The 16277-nt window shown below is 38.1% G+C and overlaps 1 protein-coding gene across 4 annotated transcripts in view; it reads left to right on the top strand.

Annotated features, from left to right (window-relative positions):
* Positions 1-9046: 9046 nt before the first annotated feature.
* ETV1 (ETS variant transcription factor 1) overlaps positions 9047-16277 on the top strand; it is a 65834-nt gene continuing 58603 nt past the window's right edge. The window contains exons 1-4 of one of the 4 annotated variants that reach the window (XM_072329187.1): positions 9047-9347; positions 9782-9915; positions 10665-10752; positions 12482-12529. In XM_072329187.1, coding sequence (XP_072185288.1) covers positions 9871-9915; positions 10665-10752; positions 12482-12529 — 181 coding nt within the window. In that variant the 5' untranslated portion in view covers positions 9047-9347; positions 9782-9870. Of the gene's footprint in view, positions 9348-9392; positions 9626-9781; positions 9916-10664; positions 10753-12481; positions 12530-12759; positions 13059-16277 lie in introns of those variants that run through there. The other 3 variants (XM_072329185.1, XM_072329186.1, XM_072329188.1) reach the window with 3 other exon arrangements.

The following is a 16277-nucleotide window of genomic DNA, read 5'->3' as shown; positions in this document are numbered from 1 at the left end:
ATTGTCTGAGGAGTGTTATGCCAGTTTGAACTTCTGTTCTTATTTGCACTGGATTCTAACTGAATGAGAAGATTTATTATCACTATTATTTATATTTCTTTAAATATAGCCTGGCCCTGTCCACAATAGGGTTTCCTGTTAGAATGTGATTTATCAGGAATTTAATTAATCTCCAGTTCAAACTGTACTGCAGGCCTCTGAAATTAAAAAGAAAAATAAACATAGCAATTAACATTGAAAGAGAGCTAAACTTAGCACTTAGAATAAAAATCACAATAAAGATTGAAAAAACGAATGCAAGTGAAGACTAATATGTACAGAAGACAAACATGATTACTATATTTTAAATCTTAGGTTAATAAATAAAACAGATCATGATATGATTGGCATAATATAATTGTTTAATCTGACTCCAACCAAACATAAAGTGTACTTTTTTTATTGTTGTTTTTCTAAGAGGTATTTATTTCTTCTCTTTCCCTCTTTCTCAACCAAGATGTGATTTCGAAACACAAGCAAATAAATGTCAAATACTTCTGTCTCTATTCTGCCATTCTATTTCTGAAATTCTGCCAAAATGAAAATTTCCATTCAGGCTGGCTGGCATTTGTTAAACCGATTATTATTATTATTATTATTTTATTTTAACACTTTTTTCAAAAGTAGTGGAAACTTTGTGCAACCTTTTCTGTGTCTGTCCGTGACATTTTAAGAGCAGCTGCCTCTTTTTCACAATAATACATTTTCTTCTGCAGACGCTCTGAAAAGTCCTCACAAAAAAACAAACCAAAACAAACCAAAACAAAAAACAACAAAACAAATAATAATAATAATTAAAAAAAAAAAAACACAACTTCATTTACTTGTGATTCACAGTATTTGATGTTTCCAAATACATATGTAGAGCAGGTGCCAAAAATTTAACACCACGTCATGCTAAAAATAAAGTCAAAATAAAAAATCTGCAGTAAATGATATCAGTGATATCTCTACTTCTTCCTTTTCCTCAGGAACAAAATAGAAGATTATACAGATTTTGGCTTTAAAATCTCTTATCTACCACTCAGTTACACTTTTATAATGACAAAAAATATATTGTCAGAATAATAAACACAAGGAAATAGCTGGAGCATTCCTGTGAGGAATTCCTTATGTAAAAAAGGCTTTTAATGTTTACAGTAGATTAATTTCTCCAGTCTGCATTGTGTTAGAAAGAGACATAAGACCATGAAATGTCACTATGCTACAGGAATCTTTCTCACTTTTTATGGACCATACAGACTGTTTGCTCATTAGGCTGCAGCCTGTTCTCAGAAGACGCACCTTTTTAGCTAGAACCATTTTTTTCTTTCGTAAAATAATGGAATGCCACAGCTGAATTCTTCCAAGGTTGTGCAGACCTAAAAAAACTAAACCACTTTTGTGTGAGTCCATAACAATGCATTTCAGAGAGAAAAATACTCTTTTTCTGATCAGATTCTCTTTCTTACTCTGCAATCATTTCCTCCTGTTTACTTCCCTACACTGAAGTAATCCATAGCTGTAACACCAGAAGTAGCAAGTAGGGCTAGACCATACTTGCTCTATTTGGCCCTTATCATATAAAATGGAGATTCAATTTCATCTCCTGCTTTCCAGGTACTATTTTGTATTTGTTTGAATGAAGGAGGATTTTAAATATAATTTACTATTTGAATCAGACTAAAACATGATAAAATGAAATCCAATATGAACCAGTAATTTATAGGAGGAAAGAAAAAAAAAAAAAAAAAAAAAAAAAAAAAAAAAAAAAAAGCCTTATTAAAATAGGATAGTTGAAGAAAAATGAAATTTCTAACATTCAAAGATAGATGTCCTTCCCTTCTCCCCTCTTTTTCAAACACTGAAACCTAATGAATTGCAAAGTTCCAAATAATGGTAACCTTGTGCACTCTGTGTGGAAGAAGCCTCTGAAATCAGAACTGAGTTTGCTGACCCAATATAGCTAGGTCAGAGAAGCAATGAAGTCCTTGAATATGACTGAAATCCTCCCAGCATGCAACATCTGTCCTTCTTATTGATCCTTGGTGTACTCGCAGTAGCCACATTTTCCTCTTTCAAAAAACAGGGGTAATTATGCTTCCCTGTCTTGCTAACAGATTTTGGGAGGTGCAAATGAAAGGTTTTAAGCACATTAAATTCACCAAATAAAAAGATCACTTCCTGCTTCTAAATGTTCGGTGCCTGCTATGTTTTATAATTCTGAGGGTTTAAGAGTTACTGTGTTGGTATATCCTCTGTGACATTTATTAATTCTATGAAGTTCTGCACAACACATTGTGGAGGGCTCTACATCCTACATCTGTCTGTAGGGCTCTATGTCTGGATCCATTTTTAGGGGATTTCTTTGCACCTGGAATTCTTTCTCAATGAAGAATTTACTGATCGTATGGCTAAACCATTGTTTATGCCTCAGTATAAAGCTTCCTTACAAGAAAACATGATTTTTTTCCTAGTCACTACTTGCCAGCAGTTTTTCTACATCTGAACTTCATTTTTTCTTTAGCATCTCTGTCTGCACACAACCTGTAACACTATCAAAGACTTGCTTCTTGCCTGTGTTGCCATCCTTTTCTTGTTGCCCCTGGCCCTCATGCTCTTCTCAACTATCTTTCTTAGGAACACATCATCTTTGGCTCTTGACAATGTGGTTTACCCTCGCTGTGATATTCTCTGCTAGATAGCTGTCTAATAGCTGTAATAGCCATTCAAGCAATAATGAAAGCTTACAGTGCTGTGCATTTTCTACTTTCTGCTCCGTACGGGAAAAGTTCCCATGGAAAGCTCAAGAACCTATTTGTTTTCTTTCAAATGCTTCCTTCAACCTGTGATAAAAATGTGTGGGTTTTTTTTGGCGATGGTAGAAACCATATGTTGCTGCTACCTATTTTATTACTTCTGTCTCTTAAGAGTACCAGTCTGGGGGGAACAAGGGATGCACAGTTTCATTTGCTTGATGAAAGACATGAGAAAGTCATCATTATTTAGCATCTTCACTGGCACAATGAAGCCCTGCTGCAAGGATGGCATTCTTAGTAACTGTTAATTACAGCATGCATTCTATACAACAAAACTGAGAAATGAATGTGTATGATGTGATTATCCTCATAGAAGTTAGCACTGTACTTTTCTCTCACATTTAGCCCTCTATAACAAATACATATGCCCTACTGCAAACAGACATACAAAAATTAATTCACCACCTCAACACAAATGGTAATACATACCTCCCATCTTCTTGCCAGCAAAACAGTTTCCCAGTTTAACCCTATCTTGGGTCAGTTTGTTTCTGAAGCAGTATTTACTATAAATATGCACTTCAGCCAGTGTGATTTACCTAGTCTGTATGTTTTGTTTCTGCTGTTGAGATGTTTTCTGTTTATGAAAGAATAAGCATACCATATTTTCCAAATTTTACATTTTTCTTTTTCTTATTAATCTTTATCTGCTTTTCAGTGTCATGCTATTTTTACGTGCTTGGAACTGGGCTTAGATTTTGTACTCTGTTACTAGCATTGTTTTACTTTGAAAACTCAGATGCTGTAGTCACACGACTGGGTTTAAGGCATGCAAAGGCAGAAGGTTACATCTTAATGGTTGCAGGTGTTTTTGATTTCATAGGTGTAGTAATCCAGATGGAGAGACTAGAACATGCAAAGGAGAGAGTCACACAGTTGGTTCATTAATAGTGGAGGTGCAACCATATCAGTAACATCATGTAGTATCAACACAGTCATTGCCTGTTGGTAGTAGTAATTTTGAACATTGCTGTAACTGACAAAATTTATGAATGAACATTTATAGAGAGATGCAGCTACAAAAAAAGAGAGTGCATAACAAGTCTGTGAAAATTTCTATCTGCATTTGTTGGGGCCACCAGCCTTGTAGAATCTTAAGTAGATGTCTGTACTTGTAAGTAGTAAATGGATGAAAATATCCATCTAGATCTGATATAGAGTTTAAAAATGTAAGAAATACATGTCTACAGGTGTTAGCATGTAATCTGTCCCGTAACTGTGTGCCCCAGTGGCGCACAGTGGTAGAAATACCGCTTGCAACGCTGGAGGCCCGGGTTCGAATCCACCCTGTGGTGCAAGTGGTAGAAGTGCCACTCTGCTACACAGAAGGCTCGAATTCCGGGAGTTGGACTCGATGATCTCTAAGGTCCCTTCCAACTCGCACAATACTATGATACTATGATGATATGATATGATAATTATTGGATTGTCAGTTAATCAGTGAATGTAGTTCATTAGTTGCCCCTATAGAATCTTTCCCCTCCACAGTATATTCTTCTTCCAAACATAAGGCACACAAGCCCTCCTTTGCGTCTAATGATTGTTGTTTGATTGTTGTTATTGTTGTTCTTTATAGCCATTCATCTAATAAGTGACATTACTTTCTTTTCTGCAAGTCTCTTGCTCGAGTCTGTGCTCAAGCTCTGAGCATGTCCAATAGTGATCTTGAGTGAGTCTATAATTCTGAAAGTGCTTTTTATACTGTCCTTGTGTCTTCAGGATTTCAGGCTGTCAGGAAGGATGGAATCACAACCAAAGTCATTTAATGTACATTGAACAACTTTTAAATAGCAGATTTTCTAGCAAATTTAGCAAACACAGCTGACAAACTTTTCTCTTCCTTATCTTTCTTCTGTGTTTGTCTTAGACTATAACTGCATAAGGAGATTTGAGGTTTTCTATTTCCCTCATGAACTATAATGGGGTAAAAATCTCACATAAAATATGCAAAGGATTCTGAAGTGTTTGCATGATTCTCTCTCAGTATTAATAAGGGAGGATGTGCAGATTAAAGCCATCTGTGAGATTAAGGTTTGTGCACAAATTCTTTGATTCGCCTGATATCCAAAGGACTTCTAGGCTACTTCATTGTGGCTGGCCATTTTGTGAGTATGAGGCAAAGGCAGCAAGCTAGGAACTTCAGTGAGCTTGCAAGAAATTCCTTCCAATTTACATGTGTGTGTTTTTACTGGATTTGTTCTACCAGTGACTCTATGCTTAGTTTGAGGCCAATAACTTTTTTATTTTGATTGACTCAATTGGAGTAGATAGTGATGGTTCATACAGGCCGATCAAACTGTCATTTCACTTTTTCTCTGGTATTTTGTGGCAGAGGACTGCTTACTGCTTTGGTTGTGACAGGGTGCAGAGCTGAGTATTCTTTCCTGAGCGTCAGTTCAGAGGTCTGGTTGACCCACTTCTGTTGTGTAGTGTTATTGAAGTTACTATGCATGTGTAACATGACTTTTTTCCTCTACCAATTCAGAGCTAGATAATGACAATTCAAGGTACTTGTTGTAGCCAGCATACACTTTCTATTAATAGGCTTCGTATTATTTTCAGTGATAAATCTCAAATGAAGAAAGAATCATTGTCCCTCTTCACAGGAACAAAAAACTGCAGTGACATGGGCAGCCTGTGTGGGGATTACCCAGCAGACTGCCAGATGAGCTGAAACCAGACAGCTTACTGAGCTACTTGTTGCTCTGGGACAGTGTCCTGTCTACAAGAATTGCCAGTCTTTCTCTTTTCTAAGGAGGCTGAAAAGTTGTTAAGCTGAGTTCACTTTTCACCTGTAATAAGAAAGTTGTTTGGGCTTTTTGTTTCTTGAACTGCATGTGGAGTGTATCTTAATTTTTTGTTTTCCTGACTAGCGTAAGTGTCTAGTAAATAAATATTTACCTGAAAATTATCTTGCATTGCATTATCAGGGAAAAGGTCATTTAAATGCAGTTACCTAAGGAGGCTTCTAGGTTAGAGCATTGCTGATTCTAAACTACAGTGATGTATGAAATGTGTTATTAATCCACATGTTAAATATCATTTAACCGGTATTACTTCTTTGTTTTCTTTCCTTCTTTCTTTGAAGACACTTGTTTGCATGCACTGTTAGTCCCACATCTGATGGTTTACCATATGGATATAATTATTGTGTGTTTCCTTCCTACCGGTACTTTCTTTTTTTTCTAATTTAAGGTTCAGTCCTGGGTGCTGCATCTGAACCAAAGGCTTTATGAAAAGCCAGGCTGCCATGTTCAGTTATCTTTGTTTTTTCTTTTTAATTTTGTTATTATGTGTTATTTGCATGCCAATAGCACTATGATAAAATAACTGCTGTTAACATGCTGGGAGATTCAGCATCAGTAGGTTAAAATGTGGTCAAAGGTTAATTTGTTATAGAGAAAATCCATTAGGATTTCATGGTTTTGCTGCAGTCAGTCACATATTTAGTTGTTATTTTATTGAGTCTGCTATAGACTATGCTTTAAATATTGTTGTTTAATAGTTGCTTAATTCATGGCATTCCTTTTTTGTACACCAGGTTCAGAAGTACATCACATTTACTGATACAGTGCCTAGAAGGAATGGTTCATATAACAATTTTAGCACATTAAGATTATTATTTTTTTAACTTTGTATTGTTTTTAAATTTACTTGGTTAATATATTTCAGTTGTGACCATGGTTTTTGTTCTAGAATATATTCAACTTGATCTAATCTGTCCAGTCTTTTCATTTTTTAAATTTATTATTATTATTATTTTATTACCTAGAAATAGTAGTTAAAACATTAAAACTTTATTACAAACATGAAGCAAAGTTGTGAGAATTTTTGACAAGAATTCAAAATTGCAAAATAATTAGTGTGGCTGCGTTAGTTTACATATAAGACAGTTATGGCTGATAATAGTACAAGGCTACATTTCTGCATATAGAAACTGGAATGAGTTGGTGGCATGTATGTTAAGGTTTCATTTTGTTTTATTTTTCTATAAGCATTGACTTCTTAATAGTTAATGACAATTTCCTGAGTACCTCTCAGCACAGTGGATGAACAGAGTGGAGGATATTTCAAAATAGCTTTATTCCTCCTTCCCTTCCTAGCATTTGTGAGGGCCAGAGATGAAAAGGAGGAAGAGGAGAGACATGCAATATGAGGAGAAGCAGCAGGCAGGCAGTGTGTCTCCAGCCAGAACTCTTGGGCTTCTCCTAGAGTCACAGCCCACCCTGGCACATTGAGCACAGCCATTGCAGGGTGCTAGAGCAACAGTGAGGTGCAGGCCTCCTTCAGCTCCATAATCATCAGCAAGGTGCAGGCTGAAGCATAGGGAAGTAGTATGGGATCAAGCCGTGAGAAGTCCACAGGAGGTGATGAACACCTGGCATGGCCACAGTCCCTCAGGAACATCAACTTGGGAACCATAAACACCAACAAACTTTAGTGTGCTGTTTAAAGAAAAACAAACAAACAAACAAACAAAACAACAACAAAAGCAACAACAACAACAAAACAACATTCATCATGGTTTTGATTTAGATTAGAGTCCCACGTTCTGAGGACCAGTTGATGAGTGGTTCAGACACACACCCAGCAGGATGGGATGGGCAGCTGGAAGGCTCTATCAGCTCTGCAGAAGGAAGCTGACCTGGTGAGTCTGTGGGCTAAGACATGCACTCCTGCGGCCAGACTCTTCCAAGCCCATCATGTTCCCCCCAGCTGCTTATATCTGGGTATAAATATTAATAATAATAATAATAATAATAATAATAATAATAATAATAATAATAATAATAATAATAATAATAAAAGATGGAATAATTATCCAGGAAACTGCACTCATACCTCTAGGGTTTTATTTCCCTATTACATTACAGAAGTGGTGTACAGAAGGAGCAGCTCTGAGATTTAGGCAAGAACACATTACAATTATCACTGGGATAGACAGTATTTAAAATCAAACTGAGTACATTCCTGTAATTCTACGTGTCCTGGGAAGTTGAAACAGCAAGCACAAAGAAGCTAGCAGCTGGTGGAGGGCATTTACCCTGACATGGCAGCATGAGAAGGATGGTGTGGTGGGAAAATGAGGCTGCCTTATGACCAAGACAAGTAGAATGTGAGTGTGAACAGCAAAACCAGAATGGAGGGAGAGGGGAAAAGATTGTGAGAGAAAGAAATATATTCCAGAATATCAAAATAACTGGAATTATCAATATAAACTAGTCTAGAAGCAACCTGAATGTTGTTAATACCCTGCAGGTAATTTACCCAAAAGTCGTTTCTTTAGTTGGTGTTACACCCTTAGCCATGATGAGAGCCCTCATAAAGGGCTGAGTGCAAAGCAGTATTCTGTCCTTTACGGATTTGCCTGTCGGTTGTGGAGCTGCAACACATCATAAGAATCTGAAACTTTGTATCTCACAGCATGTCATGAGTACCCAAGTATGCCACCTGTCTGCTGAGCTACCTGCTGTTCTGTGCCCAAAGCGTGGACGAGGATGGATGCTGAGTGAAACCAAAATGCTGTTCTGCTGCGTGCTGGCAGTTCAGAGTTTTGGGGCCGGCCTATCATCCACACTCTGCAGAGGAAGAATGCAAGTTGGCTTGGAAATCCTGAGCTTGCACACCTTGCCACCAAAAATCAACCCCTGGGTTTGGTGTCTGGCTGCTGACCCAAAAGCTAACAAATTGTCATCTAAGTAGAAGCAACAACTGCTTTCTATGATTCGGCTGAAACAACAACAATAATAACATCACAAAACGAAACAAACTGGGATACCACCAGATCGTGGTGGAGCAGCATGAAGCCTCAGCTGTGGCCAAAGCCTCCGGGTGCCCTCAGCTCTGGTTCCTGCAAAGTTTGGTGGGACTGCTGTGCCGCCAGAGAAAGGATGGGGTGTGCATGTGGGGATCTTGTTTCTTTGCTTTTCTGAAGCCAGAGAAGCTAAACGTCGTTTCTTATTTTCATTTATTTATTGGGAGTCAGAGGGGATGGGGACGGAGGGGCACCCGGGGGTGTAAGAGCCGCAGTAGGATCGCGGGGTCGATGTGGTGGCACCGCGCCGCATGTGACTGCTGATCCCCCCCGGCGGAGAAGCCGCGGGCTGCTGTTCCTCCTCCGCGCCGGCAGCGGGGCCGGACCGGGCCGGGCCAGGGGGCGCGGGCCGGGGCCGGGTCCGGAGCCGGGCGGGCGGGCGGCGATCCGGCGATCCGGCGGGGGGCGCGGGGAGCCAATGGGCGGCGGGGATCCGCCGGCGCGGCTCGGGGGCCCCTGGAGGAGGAGGAGAGGAAAAACCACGGGATTGAGCTCTGTCAGTGGCGCTCGCTGCTTCCGAGGGGGAAGTGCCGGGGAATAATTAATGTTTTTATTAAATTTGGAGGGAAATTTTTTGCAGCCGATCGCCGCGCGTGGCCTTCAGGTGGGTCTTCCCCGCAACTTTGTCCGGCGCCCCGGAAGATTGCGTGGTGGCGGAGGGTGGCCAGAGCGATCCCCGAGGAGAAGGCGGCGGGGTGCGTGTGTGTGTGTGTGTGTGTGTGTCTATGTGTGTGTGTGTGTGTGTGCGCGTGTGGGTGTGCGTGGCCGTGGCCGGCGGGCGCTGCCGCCGCTGCCGTGAGGTGCCGATCGCCATTACAGCCGAGCACACGGCCCCAGCCGGGGCTGCCACTTGCGCGGATGGCCCGGGGGATCCGGCGGGAGGATACATAAACCCCTGCCTCTCTCCCGGCTTTGGGCTGCTACCCCGAAGTGCTTTTGCTCCGGTTTTTCCTGGCGGAAGCGTGTAGCCCAGGTGAAGGCAGAGAAGGGAGTGTTGTTTTTATGAATGGGACTCTTTGAGGTTAATTAGCTATGCAAATGCAAGCAGTTCATTCATGGTTTTTTTTTGTTGCTGTTGTTTGTTTGTTTGGTTTTTTTAATCTAAAAGCCATCTTGTATTCCCCTCCAGGCTGATTGGAGTCCAGATCCCGAGGAAATCTCCAGATCCAATGCCCAGTAAATAAAACACTGAGTTCAGACTCGTGGAAGAGCCACAGGATGGATGGATTTTATGACCAGCAAGTGCCTTACATGGTCACCAGTGTGAGTGATCAGCTTAAAGTTGGTGTTTATAAACTTGACTCCGACTTGTTTCTGTGGGGGAGTTGTGCAGGCAGAGTATCTGCTTTGTTGCTGTTGTAGGGGTGACTCTTCATCTGAGAGCTGTGCCTGCGAGACAAGCTTATCTTCCCATTATTCCAGTAAAGCATAGTGTTCTTTAACAGACAGTTTGTGGATGATTAGAAAATCCTGAACATAATCATTGGATCAGAAAGGCAAGAGCAGCAACTGCATCCAAAGTTTCTGGCTGTGTTTGCATCCAGCACTCAGAAGAATGAAATTGAGTCAAACCTTAACATTTGTTTTTTCCTTGCTTTCAGGACTTTGCAGACAGTTTTATAAGTGACAGGGGAGGGAAAGACAGAGCAGAGTATTTGGATTCTCCTGCGTATATTATGCAGAGAGGATCTATATGCTATTGTCTAGGTTTGTGTACGTTAGATGCTAAAAGTACATGGTTAGTATTGTATTGCTTTCATATTTGTCTGCACAAATAGAAATCTACATGGATAGCTAGAAATATGTTGCATTTAGACACAGGAATCTTTAGGAGGATGTTAGATGCTCAGCACTATCTTCTGGTAGAAGCTTGAGGCTGTAAGATGATCATTTCCTTGTTTGAAAATGTAAAGAATTCATGCTGGCTTTGAGTATTCTTGATTAAATGAAAAAAAAAACAACAAAAAAACAACCCTCAGATTTCTAAAGTAACTGATCTTTCCTGTTTATAGAATCCGCGTGGGAGAAACTGTAATGAAAGACCGACAAATGTCAGGAAAAGAAAATTCATTAACAGAGACCTGGCTCATGATTCAGAAGGTGAGGGCTTGTTCTTCTTCCCACCCCATCCCCCCTTACTTACTAATGCAGAGAAGCTCTTTGAGAGCTCTTTATTTATTTATTTTGGAAATATATTTATCTAGATCAATCTGAATAAACAAGACAAGAAAATTGCATTTACTGTTGCAAAACAAACTGGCAAAGGCAATAAACTGATAAAGTTGATATTCTTTCCTTGACTTACCCTGTTGCATTTTAGGTATTGCTGCGCATGCGGCACATGACTGTCATGTACTGAGGCCAAGCCTTTGCAGCATCTCAGACAAGTCGTGGACAGAGTGCACCTGGTTTTATCTCCTTCAGTCCTCATGAGACTCAGACCTTTCCACATTCCCCCAGTCCTTTCCACTGATGTATGCCCACTGGTGAGAGTAGGAGCAGAAATGCCGGTGTGGAGGTGGATTGTTTTCACTCTTGCCTTGTGGCAGAGCTGCTGCTGTGGTGCCTGCATAACACTGATAGGGTTAAAAACCCAGGGAAGCTGAGTTAAGGAAGACTAGGATGGAAGATGTTTTGAGAGCCAAAGTTTTGTAACTTGTTCCCATCAGTAGCTGCTCACATAACTAGGGCTCAAGATCTGTAGTCTGGTTATCACTTCTCTAGGTTACAAGGTCAATAGAAATACTCTCTTACACCCCTTTGAGTAGGATAGGCATATAGGAGAGCATTCAGAGGCTAATAATACCTCCATATAAATTGCAGCAGGGTGAGGACACACTGAGATACTTTCAAAAACCCTACTTACTTCCTTGGAAAAGTTGTTGTTTCTTTGATCCAAATTGAAAAGAAAACAACTTCCTGATTTTCAGTTAAAAGATTTCCTAACATGAGGTATCAGTACAGAGGAAAAATGAATAGTCTCTGTCATTTAAGTGTATGTAAATAGTTATCTGTCAGCATTCATAAAAGAGGAAGTCACTCTCAAAATACAGTAAATTAAAAATAAACCATTTGTCAGTTCAAATATCCTACTTCGTTGCCCATAAACAGAATTTTCGTAACTGCGTTTCAGGGCTTTGCAAATGATCTGAATGCTGCTCTTGTTTGCACCCTTATAAGCAACCCATTTCAGTGAACTGCAGAAAGGTTTTTCTTCTGCAAAATGCAGTCTTGGGAGAAAGTGGTTTCACTTTAAATAAGTACAGTAAGTACAGTATGCAGGAAATAGTGCTGGTTCTCTTGTCACACAAAGTAAAACATAAGGTGAAGTACAGAAATAAGGTTTTCCATTTCTCTTTGCTGTTGCAGCTCCCCAGGTCTTTGCTTCAGAATTTTTATATGATAGGCGCAACCCTGCTAATAAAAATATTCAGTCTGGACAGGGAGAACTTGTGCTGAATTCCAAGAGAGCTTTATCCGGACAGATATTGCAGGAGGAGGCCTGGGTCATATAAGTAGAAATAGTTCACCTGTATTAGAAAGAATAGCAGCATTAACCTCTGTGTTGCTGAATAAGCCGATTGCACTGTAGAACTTGGTTAATATTCTGGTTATTATTTCAAGAACTGAGAAAATAATACAGTAAGTATTATAGAGGTGTAGAAAAATCATTAACTGCAACCTGAAAATATCTTTGTCTATATGTTTGACTACCAAAATAGAATTCATATACGCTGATCTTCAGGAAAAAGATATTTTTGAGTATATTTTAATCCTAGGAAGAGATTAAAGGTATGAGTCTTTTATCCCTGTCTTCATCTTTTTGCAGAACTCTTTCAAGATCTGAGCCAATTACAGGAGACGTGGCTTGCAGAAGGTAAGGGAAAAAACTGCTTGTAAAAAGAGGAAAAACAACTCTGAAGGGAAGAAGGAAAAAAAAAAAAAAAACTCCTGAACTTGCTGTCTTAATGTTCAGCCCAATTAATTGAGCTCTAAAAGAGCCACCTCATGTGTCATGCATACATTAGAGCCTCTGATGAGTTTGTCTTTGGGGACTCTGGGGCTGCTCTACCCAGTGTCATCACAAATTACCAGGAGAAATTGCTTCCAGCTCACAATCACATCTGCTTTTGGCAAGAACTAATGCACCAAGACTTCAAGTTCTAAGCCTCTGTTCAGATTTTAATTGCAATTGATCAGGTTTATATTATTGTACCTCGAGAGACTACATACAGCCAGAACTGGGCTTGCTGTTTCCTTTAGAGCAGCACATATAATTATTTGGTGTTCTGGTGGAGTACTTTCTGATGGCAGAAATTAGTTTCTCTGGGTTCATCGGGACGGGATGCTTCAAGATTTAAGTGCAAGTGTCTTCTTTCCACCTTGTTCACAACACAGAACATTAGGTGTGTATGGAATACTTAAAAAGTATTATTTCTTGCTTTATTTTTTTTTTTTCCTGTTGCTTTTAAATATTCTGCATGCTATTTTTCTTCTGATTTGTAGTTATGAGATTGTGTATGGGGTGATTATAAAACTGACATCGGTCTTTTTTGCACCTGTTTCTGCTTTTAAGTATTTTGAATAACCTTTCAGAGCACATTCTGCCGAAGAGAGAAAGCTTAAAAACAATAATTTAGAAATGTGAATTTAGAGTAGTTGTTGAGAGATTAATTTACCAAGGAAAAAAGATGAACTGCTGCTATAAGAGAACTTTAACAAAATGCAAGGGAGATTTTTGCTTATAAAGTGCATTTGTTCTCTTCTGCAATGCTTCATGATTTTTTTTGTCCTTTATATTTACAATACTATTTATTTTAAGCATAAAGATTTTTATGCATTTTCTCTTCTTAATATTATTGAGTGAAATTTTAATGTAAACTTCTGAAATCAGATTTTGATGCAAACTGAGATAATTTTTCCAAATTTATCCTGATCTAAATGGATATGGATATTCACATATGTTTAATTTTTATTATGCACTGTACTATGTGCAGTTGTTTATAGAGTAGATGCTCAGATTCTTTGGAAGAGAGAGACGTTGGGGTGAGCTGCTTGCTGCTGCTTTTCATAGAAAGAGAGAAATGTTGCTGGTGACTGCTTGGTTTCAGACTGTGGGGTTTTTTTTAGCAGCTTTATATGTAGTTAGTCAAGTTTTTAACCTGCAAATGAGGTGTGGGGTACTGTTTATTTTGCTGATGTTTTTTTTCCTAGCATTATTTTTAGCATATAGCTATTTGGTATGTAAGTAAAAAATGCTTTTAAAGTTCATGGAACAGAGGTCATATTTCTATGAATTAGTAAGATTTTTTCCCAATCATTGCAAACAGAATGTCCTACAGGAAGACAGTTTTTTGTTTTTATTTTTTTTTTCTAGTATAGTGATCAGCTACAACTGTAGCTATCTCTATGGTAATTTTACTAAGGCTCTCTTTATTTTATAGCAGCTCATTCATTTTAAATAGCCAGAAGTATGTTAAAATGCTATTCAAAAGATATTATTTTTTTGATGGAGAGGAGAACTTTTAGCTTGATTTTTTTTACTGGGATGGACATTTTTGTTTCTGAAAATGATTAGATTTCTTTGATCATAAGTCAGAAAAATACAGGCAGATTCATAATGCATATGCAGATAATAATGTAAGTTTGAAAAATAATATGAAATTTAAAATTGATTTAATCATTTCTATAGGTACATAAATTACCGTAATGGCAATTTTTATTCTACAAGCACTTCCTACTTTAGACTAGAATGAATTGTTTCAAAGCCTTCTTTTTTTCCCTTTGGATCTGCCTTACTTAATAAATTTAGATAGGATTTGAGAGAGAAAGGTATCTAGATCTATGTCAGCTAGGAGGATGAACCTTTGTAAATGCAGGTAGCATCATCTGGTAAATACTAGAAAATTAAAAAAAAAAATAAAACACCAGAAAAAAGTTTTCTTCTTGTGTAGCGGCATTAATGTATAAAATGTTATAACTGTGTTTTTTTAACAACATAAACTAAAACTATTGCTAACTTTTCATTTTCAAAAAATCTGTACGTTTAAGGCCATGCCATGTTTTTTATCTCTTGCATAAAACTTTTTCACAGCTTTCCTTAAGGGTAAGGTAAAATCCCAAAAAATCAAGATCAGAAAATCAAATATTGGTTTATTAACTTGAGCATAATGTTTTACTGGAAAACAAACACAGGCACACACACAAAAGCCAACCAACTAGTTTTGATAGTTTTTATAACATCCTGGTGTTTGAGAATATTGTGGCTCTGCTTAAATGTCTACATGGGTGAGCTTAGCCAGGAAACCGATTTTGAAGTTAGACTTGTTTACCCCTTGCTTGATGTGTCCATTTATGTTCTTCTGGACCTTCATAGGCTAAAAGACTGCCAATTTGGCAGAGTCAGTAATGTTTACATATTTCTTTTCATAATGCTCTGGAGCCAGGGAAATGACCATGAAATTTTAAAACATCTTGACCCTTTTTAAGAAAAGTGGTGGCAGCTGACCAGGTTTCTCCCACGAGTTCAGATCCCCACTGGGGAGTAACCAGGTCAAACATCTACTTATTAGTTAGGAGAGGAAAGTGAGTTGCATTTTATTACATGCAAAGAATGCTTGCTGGTTTTGTTTTTTGTGTTGTTGTTGTTTTTTGTTTGTTTATTTGTTTGCTTTTATTTTTCCTGAAGCTACCCGTGCTGTAACACATAATTTAGCCTGGAGATCAGTTAAAGTCACCTGTATTTACAGTTACTGTCATCTGTGAAAAGTTGGTAGGAAACACTATAAAAATGTATTGTTTTCCTACTGAAAGTGGTGAAGGCTCTCGTGTATTAAAGAATTAATGCAAAATGTAAACAATCTAGTAACCTCTTTAATATTTTATTACTCTGTAATTAACAATCTGAATGCTACTTGCAGAAAACTTAGAGACGCATTCCACTAGCTGCATACATCTTTATGGAAGAGAGTTTTGCATTTTACTTTGTAGTATTAAGAGTACAAGTAAGAATCTAAGCTATTTCTATATAAAACTTACTCTAAATAAGGTTTCTTCATGTCGATTGTCATGCAGGATCAAAAATAGATAGTGATTTCTGGTGCCAGAAATGCAAAGTTGGAAGCCTTTAATAATCGCTTCAACCTTCAAACTTGAAAGGAAATAGTTAAAACTGCCTGTTGCTAACCAAGACAGATATTATTCAGATATTATCTTTAGTTTTATGTTTAAATAACTCAGTGGCAACATTTTGTCATGATAAAATTAGAATATGACTTTATTGATTTCGTATATTTGGAATTAGATTGGGTATGGCAGATAGCAATTGTTCAGTGACTTGAAAAAAATTGTTGAAATATTAATCTAATGTTATCTTATCATGGTAGCTGTTAGTTCTGATTCTGGAACAGAAAGAAGAGAGAAATAAAATTCTTAGTGAGTGAAAGCCTCCTTTGCATGGTGAAGGCATTTAGTTTTGGGAGAATAGTAGATTAAACAAGAAACAATTTTTTTATTAAAAATTACTCTTTCAGATATAAGTTCCTTCTACACTGTGTTAAAGATATGTAAAAAGCATCCCAAGCAAAAACAAATAAGAAATGAATGCAGTAGATGTGCTTCCTAAA

Source organism: Excalfactoria chinensis, chromosome 2 (genome assembly GCF_039878825.1).
Source record: "Excalfactoria chinensis isolate bCotChi1 chromosome 2, bCotChi1.hap2, whole genome shotgun sequence".
NCBI lineage: Eukaryota > Metazoa > Chordata > Aves > Galliformes > Phasianidae > Excalfactoria > Excalfactoria chinensis.
The sequence above is the reverse complement of the archived record's forward strand: the minus strand, read 5'-3'. Positions and strand labels throughout refer to the sequence as shown.